The sequence below is a fragment of the Equus asinus genome, chromosome 4, assembly GCF_041296235.1.
Source record: "Equus asinus isolate D_3611 breed Donkey chromosome 4, EquAss-T2T_v2, whole genome shotgun sequence".
Classification (NCBI taxonomy): domain Eukaryota; kingdom Metazoa; phylum Chordata; class Mammalia; order Perissodactyla; family Equidae; genus Equus; species Equus asinus.
The window spans coordinates 93,788,019-93,811,509 of record NC_091793.1 but is presented as its reverse complement, the minus strand read 5'-3'; the positions used below and the strand labels follow the sequence as shown (position 1 = coordinate 93,811,509).

Genomic DNA, 23,491 nt, shown 5'->3' with positions numbered 1-23,491 from the left:
GCTCCAGGCAGTTGCTGCACAAAATATGGTCCCAGTGTCCCCAGAGCCTCTTATTTATTTTTTAAAGAAGTTGGGGGCTGAATTTTTATGGGAAATCTCCAAATTTCACATATACGCAACTAATTAAAAACACTTTTAAAAAATACCGTGTGAGTCAAAAGAAACATGTCTACCATCCAAATTCAGCCAATGACTGATAGGTTGCAATCTTTGAAAGGAATCTACAGAGAATCAGAGTCACGATTCAGTTTAAAAAAAGTACACTTTTTCAAGTAATGCAGTAATGCAGGAAGAGTATTATGGGATGTTGACAGGATCAATGTTTCCATAATTAATGCTAGTAACACATGGGCACCTTGGTAGCCTTTGTGCGAGGACATCTTGGGTATGAAAGATCTTCCCAGTGCTCTCCTTTGTTCTCTAAATCCTCATGCCCTTGGGGAGACAACAAGCCACAAGTCTTCTGCTCTTTCTGTCTAGGTTTTATACAAGCAGAACTGGGAAGACACCAAGGATAAGTACCTGCTTCCCCCTGATGCCCCTGAACTTGTCCAAGCCGTTAAGAACACAGCCATGTTCAGTAAGGTAAGGGCCTCTGCTCCGTCGTCACTTCTCTCTTCCTGTGCCCTCCCACTACGTCATTTAGAGGAGTATGCAGTAAATTCTTGATAATCCGAAATACAGTTCCCCAGTCTTTTTGTGAGTAGCCTTTGAGACGTGTGAGGTTGCAGGGGTAGGCTTGGCAAGGGGGAACTGAGAAGAAAGCTCTTGGGCAGAGTGGAGGGGAGGGTCCCCTGGGGGACCTGAACAATCTGGAGGAAGAAGATGCACCTGAGATCCAGCTCTGAGACACCCACAAAGTAAGGTTTTAAGTTTTCCTGTAGACCCTGTGCTACACTTTGGATATTCCTTGCTATTGACAGAAAGTACACTAAGCACCTTCCTGGCTCCTTACACTTGTGTTGGTACTTGTTGCAGGAGGAAGGCAAAGTGACAGAAAGGAAATGAAACAAAATCAGACCCATTTGCCCTTCTGCAAATAAGATCTGTCAGGAGAAGCGGGATACGCTATTAATAAACATGACTTGGATTGAATAGAAAGGGGGAGGTTCTCTGTGAGCTCCGTCTACCTTTGCTCCACCTTGCCCTTGGTTCTTTGTGCCACTGATGAAGGAATTGAAAATTATGTATTTCATGTAAGTGTGATCTCACTTTCTCACAACTTTTCACTCTCTTCTGATTTAGAAACTGTACACTGAAGACTGGGAAGCAGATAAAAGTTTGTTTTACCCATATAATGATAGCCCGGAGCTGAGGAGGGTCGCCCAAGCCCAGAAAGCTCTCAGTGATGTAAGTGAAACACAGTCAGCACCATTTGGGAGTGTGGAATCAGGACACCTTGAATTACATCTTCGGGCCGGATGTTCATTGAAGTTCTTCTTTAAAACAGACTAAATTCCATCATTGCAGAGGAAGCATCTAGAATCAATATAATTTATGACATCTAATTTAAATTAGATTTTATAACTTATATTAGACATAATTTAGTCCAAGCCCCTCTTCTTACAGGAGGAACCTGAGTCTAAGGTCACACAAGTAGTTAGTGGCAGAGCCCAGACGGCAAGCCTGGTCTTGTGATCCCATGACCAGGGTTTTTTCCACTAGAACACGTGCCTTTCTGTCCCCTTGGCTGGAGTTGAAGTTTTTCTGTGAAAGAGAATGGCATTTTGAAAACCTATTGGAATCACAGCCACCTTCTCAAATTTATTAAGTGGATAATCTTATTGAAGGATTTTGATTTGCTATCCTAATCATAAAGTCTGAATTGTGGTGTGTCACCCTTTTTCTGCATGGGAGACCGGATTGACATACTTGTCCAAACATGTGTGTGTAATTATCCTACACAGAGTGCTTGCCACTGGTGTACACAGAGGATATTTCAAGGTTAGGAAAAATCAGCAGTCACACCGGTCACAATTTTAGTATCCTAGACCTTGAAAACTGTTTATCAGAGGAAGTTAAAAGGTCTAATAAGTCCTTAGGGTTGAAAGCAACAGCAGCAGAGAGGGCCCAGCTCTTCCCCTTGTTTTGAGGTACTTTATTTCTTAATCCCTGGATTTTCTAGAGGCCATGTTGAAAATTCAAAGACTACTGCTCTAGCCATCAGGAGAGCACTGTATTATGAAATGACAAGTTATTTTTTCTTTAATTGTCAGCTAAATCCCTGGAACCTCTTACGTTCAATATGGACTTAACCAATGAGTTGACATCTTGAGACTTATTGGGATTTACTTCCAATGGATCTTAGGATTCCATCTTGCCATGAACTGAAATTATACATACTCATTTGATGGAGTATCCAACTTTTGAGGTCTAATTTTTATTGCCTCTCACTTGATATCACCTTCAAATTTAGTAGACACATTTCTTATCCCAATTTGCATGTAATTGGTTAAAATATAGCACAGATATACTGATGTCCTTCCATAGGGTAAGTTAGGAACTAAAGAAGAAATTTTAAGGTCATCTAGTACATGGCACCAATTTTAATGTGTAGGGACCTCCTGCTTCTCTTTTCAAGTTAGCTTTTTGATTCTGTATCTCATGAATGCATAGTATTCTGTGACCTTTATCAACTGATCAATGTTATTTATTGAAAGTTCATTGTGCATGCATACCTGGCAGGACAGAAAAGTACAACAAGAAATTTTCATACTTTCCCTAGAGAATTTATAATCAAGATGATAAGAAAAAAAGTGTTATATATCAAACAATAAGAAAAAAGTTAAAAAAAATCTCTACAGTCTAATATTTGCTAAGAGAAAGATGGGACACGTATGAATAATCATAGAAGGCCATGTGCAGGTTGTGATCCCTAGGGAATGGGCAGTGACTGATGAACAGGCAAAACATTTCAAGGAGAGAGCACGCAAACAAAAGGACAGAGGCGAACTGAGTCTGGACTTTTAGGGGACAGAGAAAGTGAATGCTGTGGGTGCTGTGTTAGGACGGCATGTGTAAGAAATTGGCAGCAGTACCTTGAAAATCAGACAGAAGAATTTTGACCTGACATAGTAGGCAATAAGAGGCATCATAAGATTTTGGAGAGAAAAACAATGTGATAAAAGCAGAATCTGGAGAAATTTTGATGGACAATATGGTGGGTTGGGACTAGGAAAAATAACGATAATTTGTAGAAGACTATTTTACTAATGCAGATGGATCAGAAGGATGACAGGGACAAAGGAGAGAAAGAAAGGAATCTGAAGGTAATAAGTATTTAAAAAACGTTAATGACATTGGATATTGGAGACAAAAGAGAGAAAGGAGCCATAGATGAGTTTATGACAAAGACTGGTAGCCTGGCTGTGTAGGAGTGCAACTGGTAAAGGAGCGCTAGTGAAAAGAGAAATAGAGTTGAGATAATGGAAGGAACATTCAGATCAAGACATCCTATGGATAAATTAGAAATTTAGTACTATTGCATAGATGTGAGATCAGGAAAAGAGATTAATATTTGAGAGTCTTCAGATTAAAAATGACAGGTGAAGACGTGAAAGTGTATGAGGGAGGCAGAAGAGTGTATGGCCAAGGGCAGTTTTGGAGGACACCCACACTTAGGACATCTGGAAAAGAATCAGCAAAAGATTAAGGGAACAGGCAGAAGTTGAAAGAGAACCAGGAAATGCCATGCCATGTAAGCCTAGGGAGAGGTTTCCAAGAAGACACTTAATCTCCTAATGTCTCCTTTATCCATAAAATGAAGAGAGGAAGGGTTACTTCTATGCCATTCTAGTGCTACAGACTTTGAACAATTAAATTTGACCACATTTTTTTGAGATATCTCAATAGAAGATATAACAAAGGAGAATATATAATAATGAAGTAGAATCTTCCCGCCCTTCCTTAGAAAGATTGGAAGTTAAAGTATGGCTTTTATTTTTATTGTAGACCAAGTATGCACTAAGTGTCAGATTACTAACACGCCTATTAATACTGTTGGCAGCAATTTTTGGGCGCTGAGTCCCAAGCAGGCTATTGTTCACAGAACATACCACTGGGTAGGCATGTAGATTTCAACCTCAGGGCTTGGGTTCAGAGGCTCCCTCTCCTCCTCCTGTGCCTTCTTCCTGTGTCCCTCCTTAATTATCATGCTTTTGTTATTATCTAAGTAGAGACCAAAAACTTTGCAAACACTAAGAGAGTCTTTAAGCTGATCCAGAGCACAGATTTCTAACTAGACAGAATTCTGACCAAGGTTCCTGAGAAATTAAGACTTCTGGATCTGATTTCTCTGAAAGTTCTAGACAAGGTGTCATACTTAATAAGCATTTCTCCTGGCAGAATGTTACTTTCTCCCTAAGGACTTAGTCAGCCACGGAAAACACAGGTTGCCTTATGCCTAAAATACGTCTTCACTTATTTAAAAGAAATTAAGCAGTGGAATTAACATAAATGCATTTTAAAATCTGTCTTTTGTATCCCAGTTGATGTCCATGAAAACTTTTGTTATAGGCACTGTAGATATTATAAGGATAAGATATAGTTAGACTTGGTTAAAGCATGAAGAAGATGGTTGGGGCCTTGGAACTCTGCAACCTCTTTACTTTGTAAATAAGAATACTGCCACGTGGAAGGAGAAATAATTTGTAGAAGTCTCACTGGTGCATAGTGGAAGAATTGGAAGGATAATTCTCTTCTTCAGACTTTCCCCAATGACCTCAGTGTATATAACAGACATTCAGAAATCAGTCATTGAACCCTTGCTTTAGTCAGGTACTGTGCAAGCCACAAGGGTTCCCAGATGAGAGAGCATGTTTTCTGCCACCCCAGAGAGCTCACAGTCTCAAGAGGGACAGACACGTAAACAGCCAGTTACAGTGTCATCTGATAATTCTTTCGAAGAAGTGAGGGCCAAGTTCAGTGAGATCCCTGGAGAAGGTCACTGAGTCAGGGAGGATACAAGAGTGGAAACTGTGTTTGTCCTGAGACACAGAGAAGGAGTAGCAGTTTGCAGGCAGATGGGGAGAAGGTGACATTGGGGCGTTCTAGAGAAAGGGAGCAGCATGTACGAGGTCCAGAGACAGTAGAGGGCTTCATGTGTCTGGGGATCTATGGCTAGTTTTTCTTTGCTGGAGGCAGGGGTCAAGATTGGTGGAAGAAAAAGCCAGAGGAGTCAGTGGTGAAGAAAAAGGGAGAGTGAGAGTGAAGGGGATGCATGATTAATGGACATGATACTTATTTTAAGGCTAGAGAGGCATTTTATAGGCTGAAGGAAGGGAGTAATGATGAGGGAGCAGTGGAAGCTGTAAGACAGACGAGGGGTAACTGATAAAGCTAGGTACAAAGAGCACCTGGAGGGAAGAGCCCTCTGATGCAGGACTCAGGCCCTGCAAGCGATGCTTCTCTGAGCCACACAGCAGGTGAGAGAGGCAGGGATGAAAATGGAGAAAAATAAGAGTCTAGCTTTTCTTTATTCTATGAAAGAGGAAGTTGAGGGTAAGGTGGAGTTGACTAGGGGCTTAAGGACAGTATTGGGTTTAGACCAGCCACTGGGAATAGAGACTGACCAGAGATACATAATGGGATGTTCCAGCTTCAGTAACAGCAAAGTGGCACAGAGCCCCAAGCAAGCTGTTGTTCACAGAACATATCCTTCGGTAGGCACATAGATTTCAAGCTAAGGGCTTGGGCTTAAAAGGCTATCTCTCATCCCTCTGTACCTTCTTCCTGTGTCCCTTTGAGCTCTGGTCATCAAGTTATCATTACTGAATCCATGGAGTTGTGTGATTTTCTTCAGTAGCACTCAGCATCTTGGATGTAAGAACAGAGGAAGTATGTGGCTGAGTTGACCCAGAGCTGGGGGTTTTGTCAGCAGGTGTGATGTAAAGACAAGAAGTTGGGAGTTGAGAATGCTGGCTAAGAGAATGATTTCAGTCACAATCATAGTGTGGAGATGAATGGAAGGAAACCGATCTAGGGCCAATAGTCTTGGAGAAGAGGAAGACTCAGAGAAATCAAAATTGCTAATGCTACTGAGAGCAAGGGCAGGTAACATCTAAAAGGGTAAATAATGGTTATGTGGTACACTAAAATTTAAAACTTCAAATAAAGGTGAAAACGTAGTCTTTTTAAAAAATGCCAGCAAATGGGATATAGGAAGTAGAATAATTTTCTATGACTCATGAGCATCCCTGTCTTTGATTTTGTCAGATTGCCTACAAAAAAGGTCATGCTGAACAGCGGACTCAATTCACTTCTCTACCTGATCCTCCAGATATAGAGTTTGCCAAGAAAGTGACCAATCAAGTGAGCAAGGTAAGTAAATAAGAATGGGACACTGATTTCTCAAAAACTCACCTTAATAATCTCAACCAAGAGAGAAAAGAAATAAGGTGAACCTAAAGACTCAATACCAGCACTAAGAGTATTTTTTGCCTATGACCCTAAAAACGCAACAGCAAAAGCAATACATCCCTTAACATCATGGAACCATGTTAATTTATACTCAGCCAACTTGATGACTCAGTTGATTGATAAATGATAAATGATTACTGAGATGATTGATAAGTGTGAAAGCTTCATTTTGAAAACAGAAGCCATGTCCTAATGTTATTTGACATTTTGACTCATGGGAGTGATACTAACGGAATAACCAAGGAACCACACATTTCCACGGAGGATCTGGTTGCTTTAAGTCAGTATGAAGATCCCGTATAGTTTTATGTCCTCAGACAGACTTAGAGAAACTAAGAATGCATGAGTGGTCTCTCAGACATAGCTTATTTTGACAGCCGTGGGCAGTGTACCTCGTAACTTTTAAGGGCAGCTTAGTCTGCCTATATTTAGACTAGTAAACCAGCTCTGAGGAATGCAACCCTGAGAGCGAATGCAGAGAGACAGATGTTCAGCTGATGAATAGACCCATGCTAAATTCCTGTTTAAAATTGGTCCAAATCAGGCCACTTTCTCTTGGGATACAGCTGCTTTTAAATACTTTTCTTGGCCCTCTGTGGAGTTGTCTTAGTTTGGTCTTTTGCTTGAATTTTGATGGAACTTCAAGATTTCTGTCTTAAATATCCTTTTTGGAAAGTATGTCTCCAGTAAAAGAGAACCGAAAAAATTTATGGATTGTGAAGTCTATTGGGTGATTTTTTTTAGTGTCTGATATTGCAGGTTACCTACCTGTATAACCAGGGGCTATTTGGATAAAAGATCTAGTAAGTACAGTAAAATTTCACTAATAGGAATCCATGAACCTGAAATTTTGCCCAGGGCTAAGCAGAAATTAACTTTAGAACTGTCTGTAAAAAGATGACCTACTGAAAGTGTTGATATTGTGAGTAAGATTGGGGAGCATGGATGATTTATCTTTTTGGAAGGGAAAGAAAAAGATGTTTTCAAGTGGTCATTTAGAAAGAAAAAGAAATCTATTTTTAATTTTTATTTAAAGCATATTAAAAAATATCTTACTAAGGCAACATTCTTTTACCTTATTTGAGTATGCAATGTGGGTACTCGAAAGTGATTTAAAAGATCACTTTCAAACTCCTCTATAATCACTCTGTCCACTAATTTAGACTTATCAGTTAGTTTAGAGCTGTGGTCTTTAATATAGTAGCCAGCAGCCACAAGTGACTATTGAGCACTTGAAATGTGATCGTGTGAACTGACTGTCCTATATGTGTGAAATATACACTGGATCTTGAACAAAGAATGTAAAGTAGCTCATTAATTATTTTTACATTGATTACATGTTGAAATGATAATATTTTTTGGATCTCTTGGGTTAAGTAAAATATATTATTAAAGTTAATTTCCCACCTGTTCCTTTTTACATCTTAAAATATGACTACCAGAAAATTTAAAATTATAGTGGTGGCTTGCATTATATGCCTGTTGGACTGTACCACTCCAGTATGATATGGTGACATCATTGGGTACTTTGAAAGCATTGCCAGGGCTGGATTTGCCCTTGTGGCATAATAATGTCAGCCAAGGGAAGGATGGGTATGGATGAAGGTCACCAGATTTGACCTTGATGATGTTATTCATCCCAGCCTTATCCAGATTTCCAAGTTCTTAATTGCTCTTGCGCACCCAAAATAATAGTCACATTGTAGGGAATGCTTGTGATTGGTAGCAGTCCATCCAACAAGAAACCATCCAATAAGATAAGGGTAGGGCGGCCAGGGATGACTTAGCTGTGGGACTCATTTCCTTTCTCTTGAAGTCTTCCCCACTATCAAGCTGCTTTGACCCATGCTTCAGTATCATCATTTCCTTTCTCTCCAAAATAAGCAAAATCGCCTTTATCTACTCAGTCTCATGCATTTAAACTCTTTGCGTTTCCTTGTTGAGTCATGTCTTCCAGATCCGTCCCTTTGTCTTACAGCCTCCAGGTCATATGTTAATATGATGATCACATAGCTGTAACGATTATATTGCTGTTTTATTCTGTTTACTGGCTCTCCTTACTGAACTTAATGATTCCATGCATCCAGTTCACCCACCTTTGTTTTGGTCAAGGCTATCACTTACATGCCAGCACCTCCTCCTCGCTCAGCTGAATCTCGTAGCTCCAATGGGTGGGCAGGCAGGCAGAGCTGTGTATGTAAGTGGACATTCTGGGTGAGGAAACTATGCAGACTACAATCAACTGAAAGTGGGTCTCTGAGTGCAACACTGGGAAGACCCTTTAGTTTCTCTGTGCCTGCCTCTCTGCTTCCTTCCAGATTCACAATAGGAAAAATACAAGATTTCAGGTTTGAATTTCCAGTTGATACCCAACTGTGATCTAGGATTGAAAGAAAAAACTGTTTCCTTTACTCTCTACTCACAACACTAATTTGCTTTCCTCTGTTAAATGAACAAACACAAAATCCCAGAGAAAGTTAAATGGATTCTTGCCTCCAGATTTACATCTATCAACTCCAAACACGACAGATTTGGAGAGAGGGTTGGGTGGGGTTGGGGGGAAGTTTGGATGTTGGACCCCTGCTGTGGCTAACTCATCTCCATGTACTGCACAAACACTCAGGCCTCACTGCCAGACATGAAGAGTGAGAACCCTTGGCTGGTAGATGTGGTCCCTCATGGACACATACCTGTCTCTCCCTCTCATTGCTCTAGTTACAAGCCTTTATCCTTTCAAATTCTCTCCTATCCACACGTGAACGGGAAGGCCATACCTTCCTCAGCAGTTAATAAGCTCTATCCTCCTCCCTTGTAGTGAAAATCTTCCCAGACTTGGGAGTGTTCAGAAGTGGGCTATGAGAGATTCACCTCTTCCCTGACCCATTTCGGCTCCTGGGCGGGAGGAAAAAGCAACCCTTGGTTCCTGAAGGGGAAGAAGGGAGGAAGGACTTCGAATGAGGGGACTGGATGGTCTTATACTTTTGTTTTGCATCTTGTTTTAATACCTTTAAAAAAAAAATCAGACATTTATCTCTGACTGTGAGAATTAATCTCCTAATCAATTTTTTAAACAAATCTACATACAGGATTTCTATTTCTCTAGAATGGCCCAACTTGTGGACCTCATTGAGAATATCTGCTGCCTTTTCAACTTTAAATTATACCACAAAGTTCTTTGTATCTCAGTTTTGGGATGCATCAGGCCCACTTGCCCTCCACCCTAAATCCTAGAGTTTTCTTCCTTTGACAGTAAGTGGAGGACGGGCAACATCCCTACAGAAAATTGAGGATTGGGCAGTCTTAACCTGGAGTGTGTGTACATCAAGCACCTCTGAGGTTGTTAGTGTTTATGGGCATTCTATATCTTTCCCAGATTCCTGAAGAGATCTATTCCCTAAAAAGATTAGAAGCACTTCTAGAGGCAGTCTTAGCAAATCAAAAAATCCATTTTATTGACTTCAATTCTTTAAAGCTTCAAAAGAGGAGGGTAGGCAAACTAATTGGCAGCACAAAGCAAATCTTATCTCAGCAAAGATTTCCAATGAAGGATCCACACACACACACAACACGAGTGTACACACACAATTTTCTCTTTTCCAGAGCGTCTTACTTTCTGTTATGACAATAACAATAATAATGATAAAAATAGTAATAGTGATTATTATTATACAACTATCGTACCCTACATTTGTTTAGCTCTGTAGAGTTTACAAAGCACTCTTCAGTGTATGATCTCATTTAATCTCCCCAACAATCCTCTGCGTAAGTATTATTATTATTGCCAGCACTTGCAGTTGAGAAAACTGCAGCTTGGAGAGGCTAAGTCCCCCCTTCGGTAATGATGGAGTCAAGTCTTGGGCCCAGAACTTTTGACCTCAGGTCCAGGGCTCTAAAATTTATAGTTATGAAAACCACTTGGCTGTTAATTAGCATATTAACCTTTTGAGAACAAAAGATACAGGGCATTTGAGAGAGGGCTGGGATTTCTTTAACTCAAACTCACTGGCTTTGCACTTCACTCACCTGTGGTCCTAGCTCTGTTAAAGGTGTACCAGAAAACCACTATCTTTCTCCTTGAAGAGTGTGGTGGGGGTGTAGGCATGCAAGCACCTTGAGACCCGTTTGCTGTGTCTGTTAACACATTTCTGGGAGCCAACGAGGGGAAGGTGCTCTAACCCAGCTCTGGCTCTGGCTCATGTGCCCAAGTTTGGGGTTGGCTGGGTTAATTCTGTTCTGAGAACACTCAGGCCAATGTAGTTCAAAACCACATATCATGGACTTGGTTCAGTTTAGTGTAATTGAACGAACATTTACGAGGTAACTTCTGCATGCTGATTTTTGTGTTAGATTCTGAGGATACAAAAATGAAGGAGACATAACTCCTCTCTTCAAGATGTCCGTAGCCTGAGATTCAGGTGGGGTTGTGTTTGGGGTAAGATGGGCTAACAATTCAATATTTGAATTACTTGCCAGTTCTCATTAAAATTTCTTTAAAGCCTAAACTAGGAAGTATTATTCATTAGCCTGGAAGCCCAATTTTGTTGTGATGCTGCTTTCTGGATAAGTAGGAGTTTTGGTAAGGTTTAGAAATTAATGGCTAAGTTCATCTGGTATGGAAATCTGAGGTTGAGTGGTTTTATTATAACTCTGAAATACAAACAGAGGATGCCTCTGACTCTCCTGCCTCAAAAATCAGGAAACATTCATGAGTTCTGAATGACCTGAGTCCACAAACTCAGCAAGAGGAGGGGGAATTAGTACCTCTACCCCACTCACCCAACTTTCTTGTTGGGTAAATTGACATCATCCTGGAAGATCTGAAGACATCTATTCAAGATCCGAGAAGTGCCTAGTCAAGATATTTTAAAAAGCTCACCATTACCACTTAATTTGCTGTCTTATTTGTCAATTCCTGGGTTTTTCTTGTCTTAGTTTCTTTTTCTTTTCCACCAGCAAAAATACAAGGAAGACTATGAGAATAAAGTCAAAGGCAAGTGGAGTGAGACACCTTGCTTTGAAGTTGCAACTGCCAGAATGAATGCTGAAAACATCAGCACAGTAAGTAGGAAGGGATGGCTGGATGTCCTCAGGTTGAAAGGGTGACGCTTTCCCTTGTGGCTTCTAGCCATCTCCTGCTCCTGAAATGGTGCTGAACAGTTGAGTCCAGGCACCTCTTTTTGAGGGCAAGACCCGTGTAGAGTTCCTATTAAGAAAGAATTCCCACCATCTTTTCTTCTTTTTGAGATATATTGTTTTGATCAGATTCCATTATTCTTGCCTCAATTTTCATAGGAACAATATAGTTTCAAAGTGAGTACAGGTGAAAGGGGCCCTTTTTAATTTATTCTTTGCCTGGGAAACCCAAACCATACATTTGTGAAACTGATTCATTTCTTCAATTTTCCTCACCAGAAAACAGTTCATCTTTTTCCTTTCTCTTAAGTTCTCTGCCCCTGGCTTTTGAGAGCTCCTCCTTGGAGGCTGTCTTTTAGCCTATTATAATTGCTCCAAATCTCTGTTAAGTTGCTAATTGTTTCTGTGATGGCACCACAATCTGTCATTGTGATCTGACCTGCATAGCCAAGAGAAGGAAGGCTTTGGGTAACTTCTCCAAGGGTCCTCTGTTCTCCGTGTAAGACCCTTGTGCAGTTTGTTCCCGCAGCAGTTCTCCAATATGTTTAATGTCTTACAGAGGAAATACCAAGAAGACTTTGAGCATATGAAAGACCAGATCTACTTCATGCAGACCGAGACACCAGAGTACAAAGTGAATAAACAAGCTGGGTTGGCAGCAAGCAAGGTATGAGGAAATTCTCTCATTTATCTTGATAATCTTAGAGTGGGCAAATTTCTTATAACTCTTGCTTTGAGTACAGTCATGTGCCATATAATGACATTTTGGTCAATGACAGGTCGCGTATACAGTAATGGTGCCATATGATTGGTACCATATAGCCTAGGTGTGTGGTAGGCTATACCATCTAGGTATGTGTAAGTACACTCTATGATGCTTGCACAACTACATAATCACCTAATGAGGCATTTCTCAGAACATATCTCTGTTGTTAAGAGACCCATGTCTGTATAATGAAAAAAAAGGAGGGTTCTTGGAGGAACAACAAAAAGTACTTTGGGATTATAATAAGGCTACCAAATTAAAAATAATTGCCATGTATGAGCATTAACAACACCCAATGACCATCTTCAGTATTTCATAAAGGACCTTTTGATACCCAGAAGTAGAAAGGCTGTAATCTCAGACAGAAGGACCCCTCTAAAGGCAATTGGCAGCCTTATAGGAGTATAGACACTCCCACATTCACCACTACCATTATTTTTCTTATTTTCCTACTAACTGGTGAAAATCTAGTCACAGACTAGATACATGAATTCATGGATATGCTCATATATAGAGTGACTTTGGTAAACAGTCAGACTCCTTGGCATTCTAAAGCAGACTGGGCATTAGAAAGAGCGTAAACTTCAAAGCCAATCAGACTTGATTCTAACACTGGAGTTGGCCTTGCTGGAGGAGTGAAAGCAGGAAGATCACATCACTCAGGAGGGTATTTCAGTATTGAGGTGCAAACAGTGATGTTTTGGACAAGCAGGTGGCAGGGCAAGCGATGAGAAGTATTTTGAAAGTAGAGCCAAGCTGATTTGCTGATGAGTTAGATGTGGGATATGAGAGAAAAGTTTTGGTCTAGGCAACTAGATGGATGGTGTTTCCCTTTATTAAGACAGGAAAGACTGTGGAAGGAGTGGATAATATTTTTTTGAAGGGGAGACAGCTCAGCCTCAAACATGTAAGATTTGAGATGCCTTTTAGACATCCAAGTGGAAATGCCAAGTGGGCAGTTGATTATGAGCCTGAAGTTTCAAAGGAGATATCTGGGAAGGTTTTATAAATTTGGGAGTCATCAGCATGTGGACAATATTTAATGTCATAAAACTGGAGGCCATCAAGGAGCAAGTGTAGACAGAAAACCGTTAGGACTGAACCCTGAAGTGCTTCCATGTGAAGACATCAGCAAGATGAGGAAGGAGCAATGGCAGAAGAGAGTGATGTCTTGGGAAGCGAATGAAGGGAGAAGGGAGGGCTCAACTGTGTCCAATGTTTCTGAAAAGGATTTATCAATATATAGTCTCTGGTGAATTTATCAAGAGCAGTTTGTTTGAGTCTGCTTAGAGAGGGTTCACGAGTGAATGAGAAGAGAGCAATAGAAGAATATGAGTATACTCAACTCTTTCAATGTATTTTCCTGAAAAGAAAAGAAGAAAATGAAGCAGTAGCTGGTGGATAACTGGATGAAGAGGGGATTTTTTTAAAGACAGGAGACAAAAACATCACTTTTCTATGCTGATGGAAAAAAAACCCAGGTTAGAGGGAATATGTGATGGTGCTGGAGGAGAGCAGAGTGACTGGAGTGACGTCCTCAGCAGTGAAAGGGGAAGGGATCTGGTGCTTAAGAGGAGGGGATGGCCTTGCCACAAGCCCTGACAGTTCATCCATAAACTGAGAGGAGTCTGCATATCCCAGATGCAGGTAGGAAGTGTAGAGTTGGTGAGATTTCCTTTCTCGTTGTTTCCATTTGTCAAGGAAATACGTAATTCTAGAAGATAGAGAAGTTATCTATGTCTTCCATTACTGTAGAGAATCCCCTGTGAGTCATCTGTGTGGGTCATAGGGGAGATGCATCTGTGTTTTAGTTGTTTGTCTCCTGCCTTTGGATACCAAGCTGATTGTATTTGTTTCCCAAGGTTCTGAATTGTTGATAGATTATCGGGGATTCTGTGAACTCGTCTATAGCCTACAGTCACAGTGCCCGAATAAATGGCTGGTACTGGGGACCATGGTCAGAACTAGGATCAGTTTCTTGTTCTCCTCCCTTTGGACGTGCTCTTGACAGGGGCTTTTGGGACCATACTTACTTCTTCTTCAGTAGCCGGAATTAAAGGTGCAAGGTGGACAGGACAGAAGGAAAGGGTGAGATTGCCACCATTTGTCCCACCCCAGCCTCTTCCTCCTTCTCTTGCGTGTGCATTAAATACACACGTGCTCATAAAGCTGTCACAGATAAGGCATAAAAGGGTGGATTGATGATGCTTCTAGCTTTCTTTCCTTAAAAATGTGTTGGCAGATAGGCAGCTGGAGGTTAAGAGCTGAGCAGGGGTTCTGGAGCAGCAGGCACCCGGAACATGATGTGCTGTCATTATTTGTGTATCTTTTTCTCTCCCATTACTTATATATCTCTCTCTCTTTAAGGGCAGGGACCAGGTGTTATTCTCTCTTGTACCTTTGCCAGAGCCAGGCATGTAATGGGCACCCTGTGGATATTTTTGAATGGAATGAATGGGAAGAAAAGATATCCTGGAAATTTATGCAGTTTCTCTGCTGCTGTTATGAGTTACTATGAGTATTTTGTTTATAAAATGTCAAGCTGCCATTTTTCTCCAGAGAAAATTGATTTGTGGAACAATGACATAGTATCCATAATAAAGACGAGAGCAAAAATAAACTGGAGAGTTACTTTATGACTTTATTTCACTGCTACAGGTAAAATACAAAGAAGACTATGAAAAGAATAAAGGAAAAGCAGATTATAATGTGCTTCCTGCTACGGAGAACCCACTGCTCAGACAGCTGAAGGCGGCAGGAGATGCCCTAAGTGATGTAAGTATATTCTTGTCAAAAGTGTTTTTTAACCTCCGCTGCAAGAGCGATGAAGTCTGTCTCCTTCTGTAATGACTAAATGCAAATATAACTTTGCAAATACTTTAAAGTTATCGTGTGGCAGTTTTGGAACTATCTAACCACAGGAAGGCATCAGTGCCTCTGAGTATGAGGTGTGTCAATTTGGGGGAGCCTGTGGAATTAGTTCACTGGGCAGGGAAATCCTCATTTGCTTATAGGCTCCAGGTGCTGGTGCCTCTGTGGGCAGAGCACGTTGTAGGAGATGTGATTTTAAGAGAGGCAGAGGAGATTTTGAAAGGGGAGGAGAGAGAGAGAGATGAAGCAGTTCTTCAAGTCTGCTGCCTGGAAAAGGAAAATATCCTGTGTTTCACAGCTTCTCTCCCCCACCTCCACCATTTTCTAGTCAGATCTTGGCCCCAGAAACCCTCATTTGCAGACAACAGGACTTAAAACATGGCTCCCTAAGTCTGCACAGGAATTTCCACTTTAGGCATTGTTGAGGGCTTGACTAACCCATTAGATTTAAAATAGGCAAGTGAGAACTGGGCCTGGCATTAAAAGACTAACAACCCAAGACCACTTTGACTATAAATATAAAGAGACTGAACGTGTGATCAGTTGAATTTTTCCATTATGGTTAGATTGTACTAAGCTTTCCTAATATTTGAGAATTATATATGTCTCTCTGTGTGGATTAGTTATCTTTGTCCCTTGAATTAAGTCAGCACTGCAGAAAAGCGTCCAAGTGATTGAGGGGTGGGGTGAGTGGAGTGGTAGGTGAGAGGGTGTAAATGGACCTGTCCACGTAGTTCTGCTGGGAAATCAATGTAAAACATGTCTCTTGCTTCCTGAATGGAGGTCATCTTTATCCAACACATATGGGCCCAGGTTCAAATCCACTTTATTGATAATGACAGCAATATAAGAATATTAAAAATGAATAGCACTATTTACAATTTCAAAACCAAACATGAAAGAGTGACCATAATCCACTGTATCAATTGTACATTTCAAAACCCAATAATCATTTATTGTTATTGATAGAGAAAAAGATAAATCTTAGCAGAGAAGAGAAGAGCTAGTAGATTCATGATTTTTTATATATACCTTATTTTTAAGGTATACTGTCTGTTTGTATGATAAGGGATTTTTCCTTCATAGAAGGAAGAAGTGAGAGTACATATTTCTCAACATATGCTAAACTTTTTCTATAAAGGTTTTTTTTTTTTTAAAAAAAAAGCAATGAAAAATTCAGTGTTCAGAATATTACGGTTGTGGTGGCGTCATCGCTGAGGGAAGAGCATGTGAGTTGGGAGATGGAGAAGGCAGCAGTTCAGAAATACACAAGAAATACAAGAAATACGAATCTCTGCAACTAAGGGCTTGGGCTGAGGCAGCATATTGGTTTCTTAATTTTTTGGAGAATGTTAAAAACTTAGGCTTTACAATAATTGCTAATAGAAAAGGCTTATCATTCATGACACCCCGATATTTGGTTGTCAGTTTCTAAGACAGTTGACAGGTAATATCTTTTTTCTTCTTCTTTTGTTTAGTGTTGAAAATACGAGTGTTATAATCACTGTGGGAGTGACAGGAATCTACTTAAACCAATTTTTTCTTTGACAGAAACTATACAAGGAAAACTATGAAAAGACAAAGGCAAAGAGCATAAATTACTGTGAGACCCCCAAATTTCAGCTTGATACAGTTCTGCACAACTTCAGTAGTGATGTAAGCAATCCTATGGTCGCTTCTTCTATTAAAGAGAAGACCCATCATTTTGCCAATAAATAAATGAAATACATTTTGTCTTTCAGACTAAATATAAAGATTCCTACCTAAAGAATATTTTGGGACACTATGTAGGCAGCTATGAGGATCCATATCATACGCACTGCATGAAAGTCACAGCCCAAAACAGTGATGTAAGTTCTAAGACAATTGTATAATTTTCCAAATAATACATTTTTAGGGCATGAATTCATTGGTTGCATTCTTATGTCTGATTTCTTTTCCTCATAGAAAAACTACAAAGCAGAATATGAAGAGGATAGAGGCAAAGGCTTCTTCCCCCAGACCATAACTCAAGAATATGAAACAATCAAGAAACTAGATCAGTGTAAAGATGTAAGTCTGTAGCGTGATCTTAAATGTTGCTGCCCTCCGTAGAATCTAGTGGTCAAGATATGTTTAAGATTTTGACACTTTTACAAATGAATGCAAGCAAGGAAATTGTAAGAAACAAAATTTATTTTGTAGTGGATATACTATTTTTCCATATTGTCATCCACACTTTTCAAGAGCTAATTCTAGCTTATTTTCCCAAAGAAAAGTTATCGGGAATCTGAAGATATGGGAAGGTTTCTTATACAGATGTAAGAGTGGCTCTCAAAGAAACTGCAGTCTAATTAGGAAAAACAATGTGTTTTATTTACTATAAGTTTCTTTTCTTTTGGGGGATGGGGTTCTGCTTGCTTGGCCAACTTGGACTTGATGGATGACACTGCCAAACCTGGTTTCCTTTCCCCCAACAGCATGCCTACAAAGTCCATCCAGATAAGACAAAGTTCACTCAAGTTACCGACTCTCCTGTTCTGGTGCAAGCCCAAGTCAATTCCAAACAACTGAGCGATGTAAGTTCCCCCAAATATAAGGAAACCCAGTTACAAGGGGTAACATATCATAGCTCTGAACATAAAATCCAGTAACTCGTCACATTTATAAAAAAAGCTATGTGAGTTTTAGCAAGTTTAACTTGTACATATTTGTAATCACCTAAAATATTTTCCTATTAAGCCTTGCATCTTCTTGGGTGGAAATGATTCTATAAAGGAAACTAAGGTAGCTTAATGCACTGGAAAGAGCATGAGTTCTCAAGTCAGACAAAACTGTATTCAAATTCCAGCTCTGTCACTTATGACCTGGCGGCCTAGGCAAATTATTTAACCTCTCCATACCTCATATTTCCCTTTTATAATTTGTGGTTGTTTTGAAGATTAAGTGAAAGGAGAAATGTGCATAGTGCATACCATGGCCCAGAGCAGATATTCAGTACATGGGATTTCTCGCTCTCAAATAAGTTTTTGGAAAATGGAGTCTTTGAGATAAACTTTATCATGAATTTTAAAATTTTAAGTATGAATTTCAAAACTTGTGTTGAACTAATAAATAAAAATAAAAGTAACCTCAGTAAATTTATAACCAGAAATGAAGGCTTCAATTAGAGTATCAAGAAACCATAAGGGACGTGAGGGGACATCACCAGATTTGTTAGAAAAGATTCTCCAGTAAGTGAGCATTGACAACGAAAAAGAGGAAAAGGCTGTCACTCTCAGAACCTATAGGGCCGACTGTGATATGCATGGAGGGGAACATATATGGAAGAGCCATCTCCTTCCATTAGGGTCCTACCATGGTGACAGATGTGGTAACAGCTGTTACGTATTCAGCACAGAGGTTGTCAATAATGCAGAGTGGTATACCTTAGCTCTGGATTTCTCTTTTGATCTTAACAACTTTGCCAGTTGTCATTTAACTGTTATTTAACAGTTGATATATTTAACTGTTAGTAACTGTTATTGTTATTTAACTGTTGTTATATTTGTTATATTTTATCTTATGAAATGTACCACGTAAGATTTTTTTGTATTTTGAAACAGTTCTTATTCAGAACTAATTGGCTCTTCCTCTTTATTTCTCCCTCCCTCTCTCTCTCAGTTAAATTACAAAGCGAAACATGAAAGTGAAAAGTTCAAGTGCCATATACCTCCAGATACTCCTGCCTTTATCCAGCACAGAGTCAATGCCTATAACCTGAGTGATGTGAGTTCCTTATGCACTATGCCATGTGATATGCTGACAACCTGTGCTTTTATTTTTGAATTGTTTCATGGAATAAATATTTCAATACTAAAGATGGGGATAACAGTTAACGTTTGTATCATGTTCCTATGCCTCTGCCAAGGTAACTTTGAACTCACCTTATAAAATGTGTGTAGCAGTCTTGTAAGTAGCTTCATACAATTAGCCAATCTTAATATATTTTAACCAAGCCTCAAATTAAGAGGTATGCTTAATTGCAAGTCTTAATGTTAGAGCTTTTAGCCATATATTCATTTATGGCTATACTATAATTAATTTTCTTTCAGGATCTGATTTTTTAAAATATAATTTCATGTCACTTATCCCCGAGGCCTATAATGTCCCTTATTTCACACAAATGATACTTATTTCTACATGTAAGAGAACTTGCACTAACCAAGATATAGGGTATTCAAAAGGCATAAGGCCGGGTATCCATTGTTATCTTTCATTTCCAAATTTAATTTTATGGAAAAGTCAAATTACCCTTGGATGTTTCAATTTCTTCAGCAATTCTATAAATAAGTACTAAGATTATCTACCATCAATGAGTATCATAATGATTCATGAAATAACCTTTGCAGAGGATTTTGAGGTCAAGTGAAAGTGATGCCTTTATATTATAAAAAGTAGGTTAACTATAGAATATTTATGCCACTCTATAAAATATTCAGTGTTAAACATCAAATATGAGTATGATAACTGGAATGAGGATAATTGGATGAAATATTCTAATGGAGAGCAGAGAAGCTTAATCTTGGAAAATTAGAAGCTTCAGCTTCAGGAGAATTACCTAAAACATGCATGATTTCCTGGACAAAGAAAATGGTCTATTTATTCTATATTAAGACAAAGTATTGAGTTACCTTTTAGTCTTTGAAGTGTGATAACATGCATATCGCTTTTGTCAATTGCTTTGCTGGAATTTTCCTATCCAGAATATTTATAAGGAAGACTGGGAGAAAAGCAAAGCTAAGAAGTTTGACATCAAAGTGGACGCCATTCCCCTGCTGGCAGCCAAAGCCAACAGCAAGAATACCAGCGATGTGAGTATGGCCTGGGCACCTGGGCACCTGGGCACCTGGGCAAGGGAGCCTCAGTGACATTTCCTGATGGGTGGGATCTGGCATGTGTGATGTCTTTGCAGGTGATGTACAAGAAAGACTATGAGAAAAACAAAGGGAAAATGATTGGAGCCCTCAGCATTAATGACGATCCCAAGATTCTGAACTGTTTGAAGGCGGCCAAAAACCAGAGTGATGTGAGTGCTTTTGTAAATCTGTCTTGTTTTCAGATGTGGCTGCACTTACTGTTTACCATAACCTTGGATAGGTTGTTAGCCTAAATGAAATCTCAGACTCAGGATGACAAACTGAACACGAAAGCCCAGTGGTCAAGGATTAACTTCCTCACTCTGACAACGTGTCTGTACGTTGAGACACCAGTGAATATTGTAAAGGTTCTCTTAATCTCCTTAATGCCCTCTGTTTTATTAGGGGCAAAATATACTAGCAATATCATTGTTGTTTTTCCGAGTAATGGGTTCAATATCTCAGTATGTATAAACACATATTCACTCCATACCATGACTTGACTTATGGTACTTTGCCAAAATGCATACAGAAAAATAAAAGGAAAAAAGTGAGAAAATCAGGCTAAAGGCAAAGTATGAAAAACTAGATGAAGCATAACTTCAAAAGAGAATATTTTATTTTAAGAAATTTCTTAAATATTGATCTCATTTTAAATACTTTAAAATACTTATTTAAAATAAAATAAAACTCCTTATAAATATTGCTTTTCTAATTTATAGCAAAAAGGAAATACTCCCTAATCTGTGTCATTTATAAATATCCCAGTCTTTATTGAGTATATTTTTGGATTTCTATATGGGAGGATTAAGGGGAATGTAAAGGAATATATGATATGTACAATAAAATGGAAAAACGCTCTTTTCATGTATTATTGCTATAAAGTAAAATATTAGGTCTTAATGATAAAAGCCAACTTCCAGAGGCATTGTAAAATGTGTTTCATCAAGTCCTGGACTGAATACTTTTCTAGAACTGTGCTTAAGTATCTAGGTACCTTATACCTTTTATATCATTTTGCACCAACTGTTACAAAATTCATTTTCCTTCAAACACATTCAAGTGGAAAGAATTCTTTTAAGATCAAAAGTTGCTTAGACAGCAGAGTTGGTATGCTATGATTTATTCTGACTGAGAAATATTAGGATAAGTAACATAAACATTTTTATGGTTATAGCAGACCGGATCATATAAGACATGAGCCTCTAATGTATTCTACATCCATATTCACGAATATATGAACTCATTTTCATTCTACTTTTTGCTCTGTGGAAAATAAATGCTGAAAAAGTACAATATTTGTTCTTTTGACTAAAGTGTAGCAGTGATATGAATGGCTTTATGCAGCGAGATGTATTTTTCTTTTATTTGTCTGATTATTTTTCCTTTGACAGAGATTATACAAGGAAAACTATGAGAAGACAAAGGCAAAGAGCATGAATTACTGTGAGACTCCTAAATATCAACTTGATACTCTGCTGAAGAACTTCAGCGAGGTTTGCAAGGCTGTGGTTACCTCTGGGGTTTGAGGGCTTTTCTAATGTTTGACAGATAACTGTCAATTTGAGTCACATATGTTTTCTTTTTCAGGCTAAATATAAAGATTCATATGTGCAGAATGTTTTGGGACATTACATAGGCAGCTTTGAGGACCCATATCAAATACACTGCATGAAAGTTTCAGCTCAAAACAGTGATGTAAGTTTGAAGACAATTGTTCATGCCTCTCAGCGACATTGTTGGGAATGATAACAATCATGATCTATTTTTGTTCTTTCTCATTATAGAAAAATTACAAAGCAGAGTATGAAGAAGATAAAGGGAAATGCTACTTCCCTCAGACAATAACACAAGAATATGAAGCAATCAAGAAGCTAGACCAGTGTAAAGACGTAAGCCAGCTGCCCTGAATTCCTCAGATTGGGTTTGGGATTCTTGTGCCATCTAGTGATAAATTTAGCAGGAGTTTAAATGCTAGCATCTAGTGGTTAGCAGATGTTAAATTTTAAATTTTGATTTTTGGGTGGAATTGGGGAACACAAAAACGCCTATTTGTTACAAAATAATTTCAGGTTTTATAAATCTTTGTCTCTGTTAGTTTATATATACGTGGTTTCAGGGGAAAGGGAAGACATGGGGAATTGTGAGAGATGTTTATTCATCCAACAAATTTACATGAGGGAGTAGCATGTGCCAAACACTGTCCTCGGTGCTGAGAAAGATGAGGGGACAAGGTGGGCTGCCTTTTGTGGAGCACGCCTTTGAGAGGGAGAGAAGACAATAAAGGAAGAGAACACAGAAACAAGAAAGATACCAGGCAATGAGAAGACAGCTAATGTAGAATGATGCTACAGAATTAAAATAGGATGATGTGGGAGAGAAAGATGGGATGGGCACTGTAGATCGGGTGGTCAAGGAAGCTCTTAGGCGGGAAGGTGCAGCCATGCCAAGGTCAAGGTAAGAGCAGAAGGAAAAACAGCCTGAGGAGAGAACAAGTTTGGCATTTAAGGAATTGAAGGGATGAGGTGGCTGAAGCATATGAGGGAGGGGGACAGTAGTGAGAGGTGAAATGGAAGGAGATGAAGGAGGGGGTGGATTCTGTAGAGTTGAGCTTGTAAGCCAAGGTACAGTTTAGATTGAATACCAAGTCCAGTGGAGAGCCATTGTAGGGCTTCAGCAGGGGGAAGATGAGTCTAGTTGCTGAATTGCAGTGGGGAGACCAGATCAGAGGCAACTTTAGAAGAGAGAGATTGAGAAAGGAGAGGAAGTGAGAAAACACCCACCCAGTTTTCAGGAAATCAACTATTTTTGGCTGGAAACTTTCTACATGTTAGCGTGTATATGAACAAGAATATAAAGATACATTATGAAATTTCATTAAAGAACATCTTCTTTTCTAGCACACGTACAAAGTTCATCCAGATAAGACCAAATTCACGGCCGTCACTGATACTCCTGTGCTGTTACAAGCCCAGCTCAACACGAAACAACTTAGTGATGTAAGTGCCTTGATTTATGCAAATGAGTGACCCAGAATGTTTTGCTTATTTGAAACGTAAGCATTTAAATGCTTAATCTTCATGGGCTCATCTGTCATCCCAACAGTGTCATTTTTCAAAATTTGTTTAATAAAATGCAAATGAAGCTGCCAAAATGAGTGTAGCCTCAGGAAAAATGGTGTTAGGCAATAATAAAAATAACTAATAATCTTCAATCACTCATTGATTTTTAGTGGGAATTTGTTCATTAGATCTGTCACATACCAAAATAATGCAACTAAAACTTCATGGCAACTTAAATAAACAACAATGACAATAAAAGCATCCGCTTGGGTAGGTAACAAGGCAAGCAGTTCCCATTCTTGAGTTTCCTAACAAAGACATTACAGAAAGAAAAAGAACACAGAAACAAGAAAGGCATCAGGCAA

At 39.2% G+C, this 23,491-nt stretch overlaps 1 protein-coding gene across 38 annotated transcripts in view; it reads left to right on the top strand.

The window, feature by feature from the left end:
- The window catches only part of NEB (nebulin), a 214,018-nt gene that overhangs the window by 9,610 nt on the left and 180,917 nt on the right, over positions 1-23,491 (top strand). For all 38 annotated transcript variants that reach the window (XM_070507751.1, XM_070507750.1, XM_070507749.1 and 35 more), the window contains exons 8-24: positions 481-585; positions 1,246-1,350; positions 6,214-6,318; positions 11,371-11,475; positions 12,110-12,217; positions 14,975-15,091; positions 16,739-16,843; positions 16,930-17,037; positions 17,135-17,239; positions 17,647-17,745; positions 18,830-18,934; positions 19,912-20,019; positions 20,121-20,234; positions 21,459-21,560; positions 21,655-21,762; positions 21,852-21,956; positions 22,965-23,063. In XM_070507751.1, coding sequence (XP_070363852.1) covers positions 481-585; positions 1,246-1,350; positions 6,214-6,318; positions 11,371-11,475; positions 12,110-12,217; positions 14,975-15,091; positions 16,739-16,843; positions 16,930-17,037; positions 17,135-17,239; positions 17,647-17,745; positions 18,830-18,934; positions 19,912-20,019; positions 20,121-20,234; positions 21,459-21,560; positions 21,655-21,762; positions 21,852-21,956; positions 22,965-23,063 — 1,803 coding nt within the window. The remainder of the gene's footprint in view (positions 1-480; positions 586-1,245; positions 1,351-6,213; positions 6,319-11,370; positions 11,476-12,109; positions 12,218-14,974; positions 15,092-16,738; positions 16,844-16,929; positions 17,038-17,134; positions 17,240-17,646; positions 17,746-18,829; positions 18,935-19,911; positions 20,020-20,120; positions 20,235-21,458; positions 21,561-21,654; positions 21,763-21,851; positions 21,957-22,964; positions 23,064-23,491) is intronic.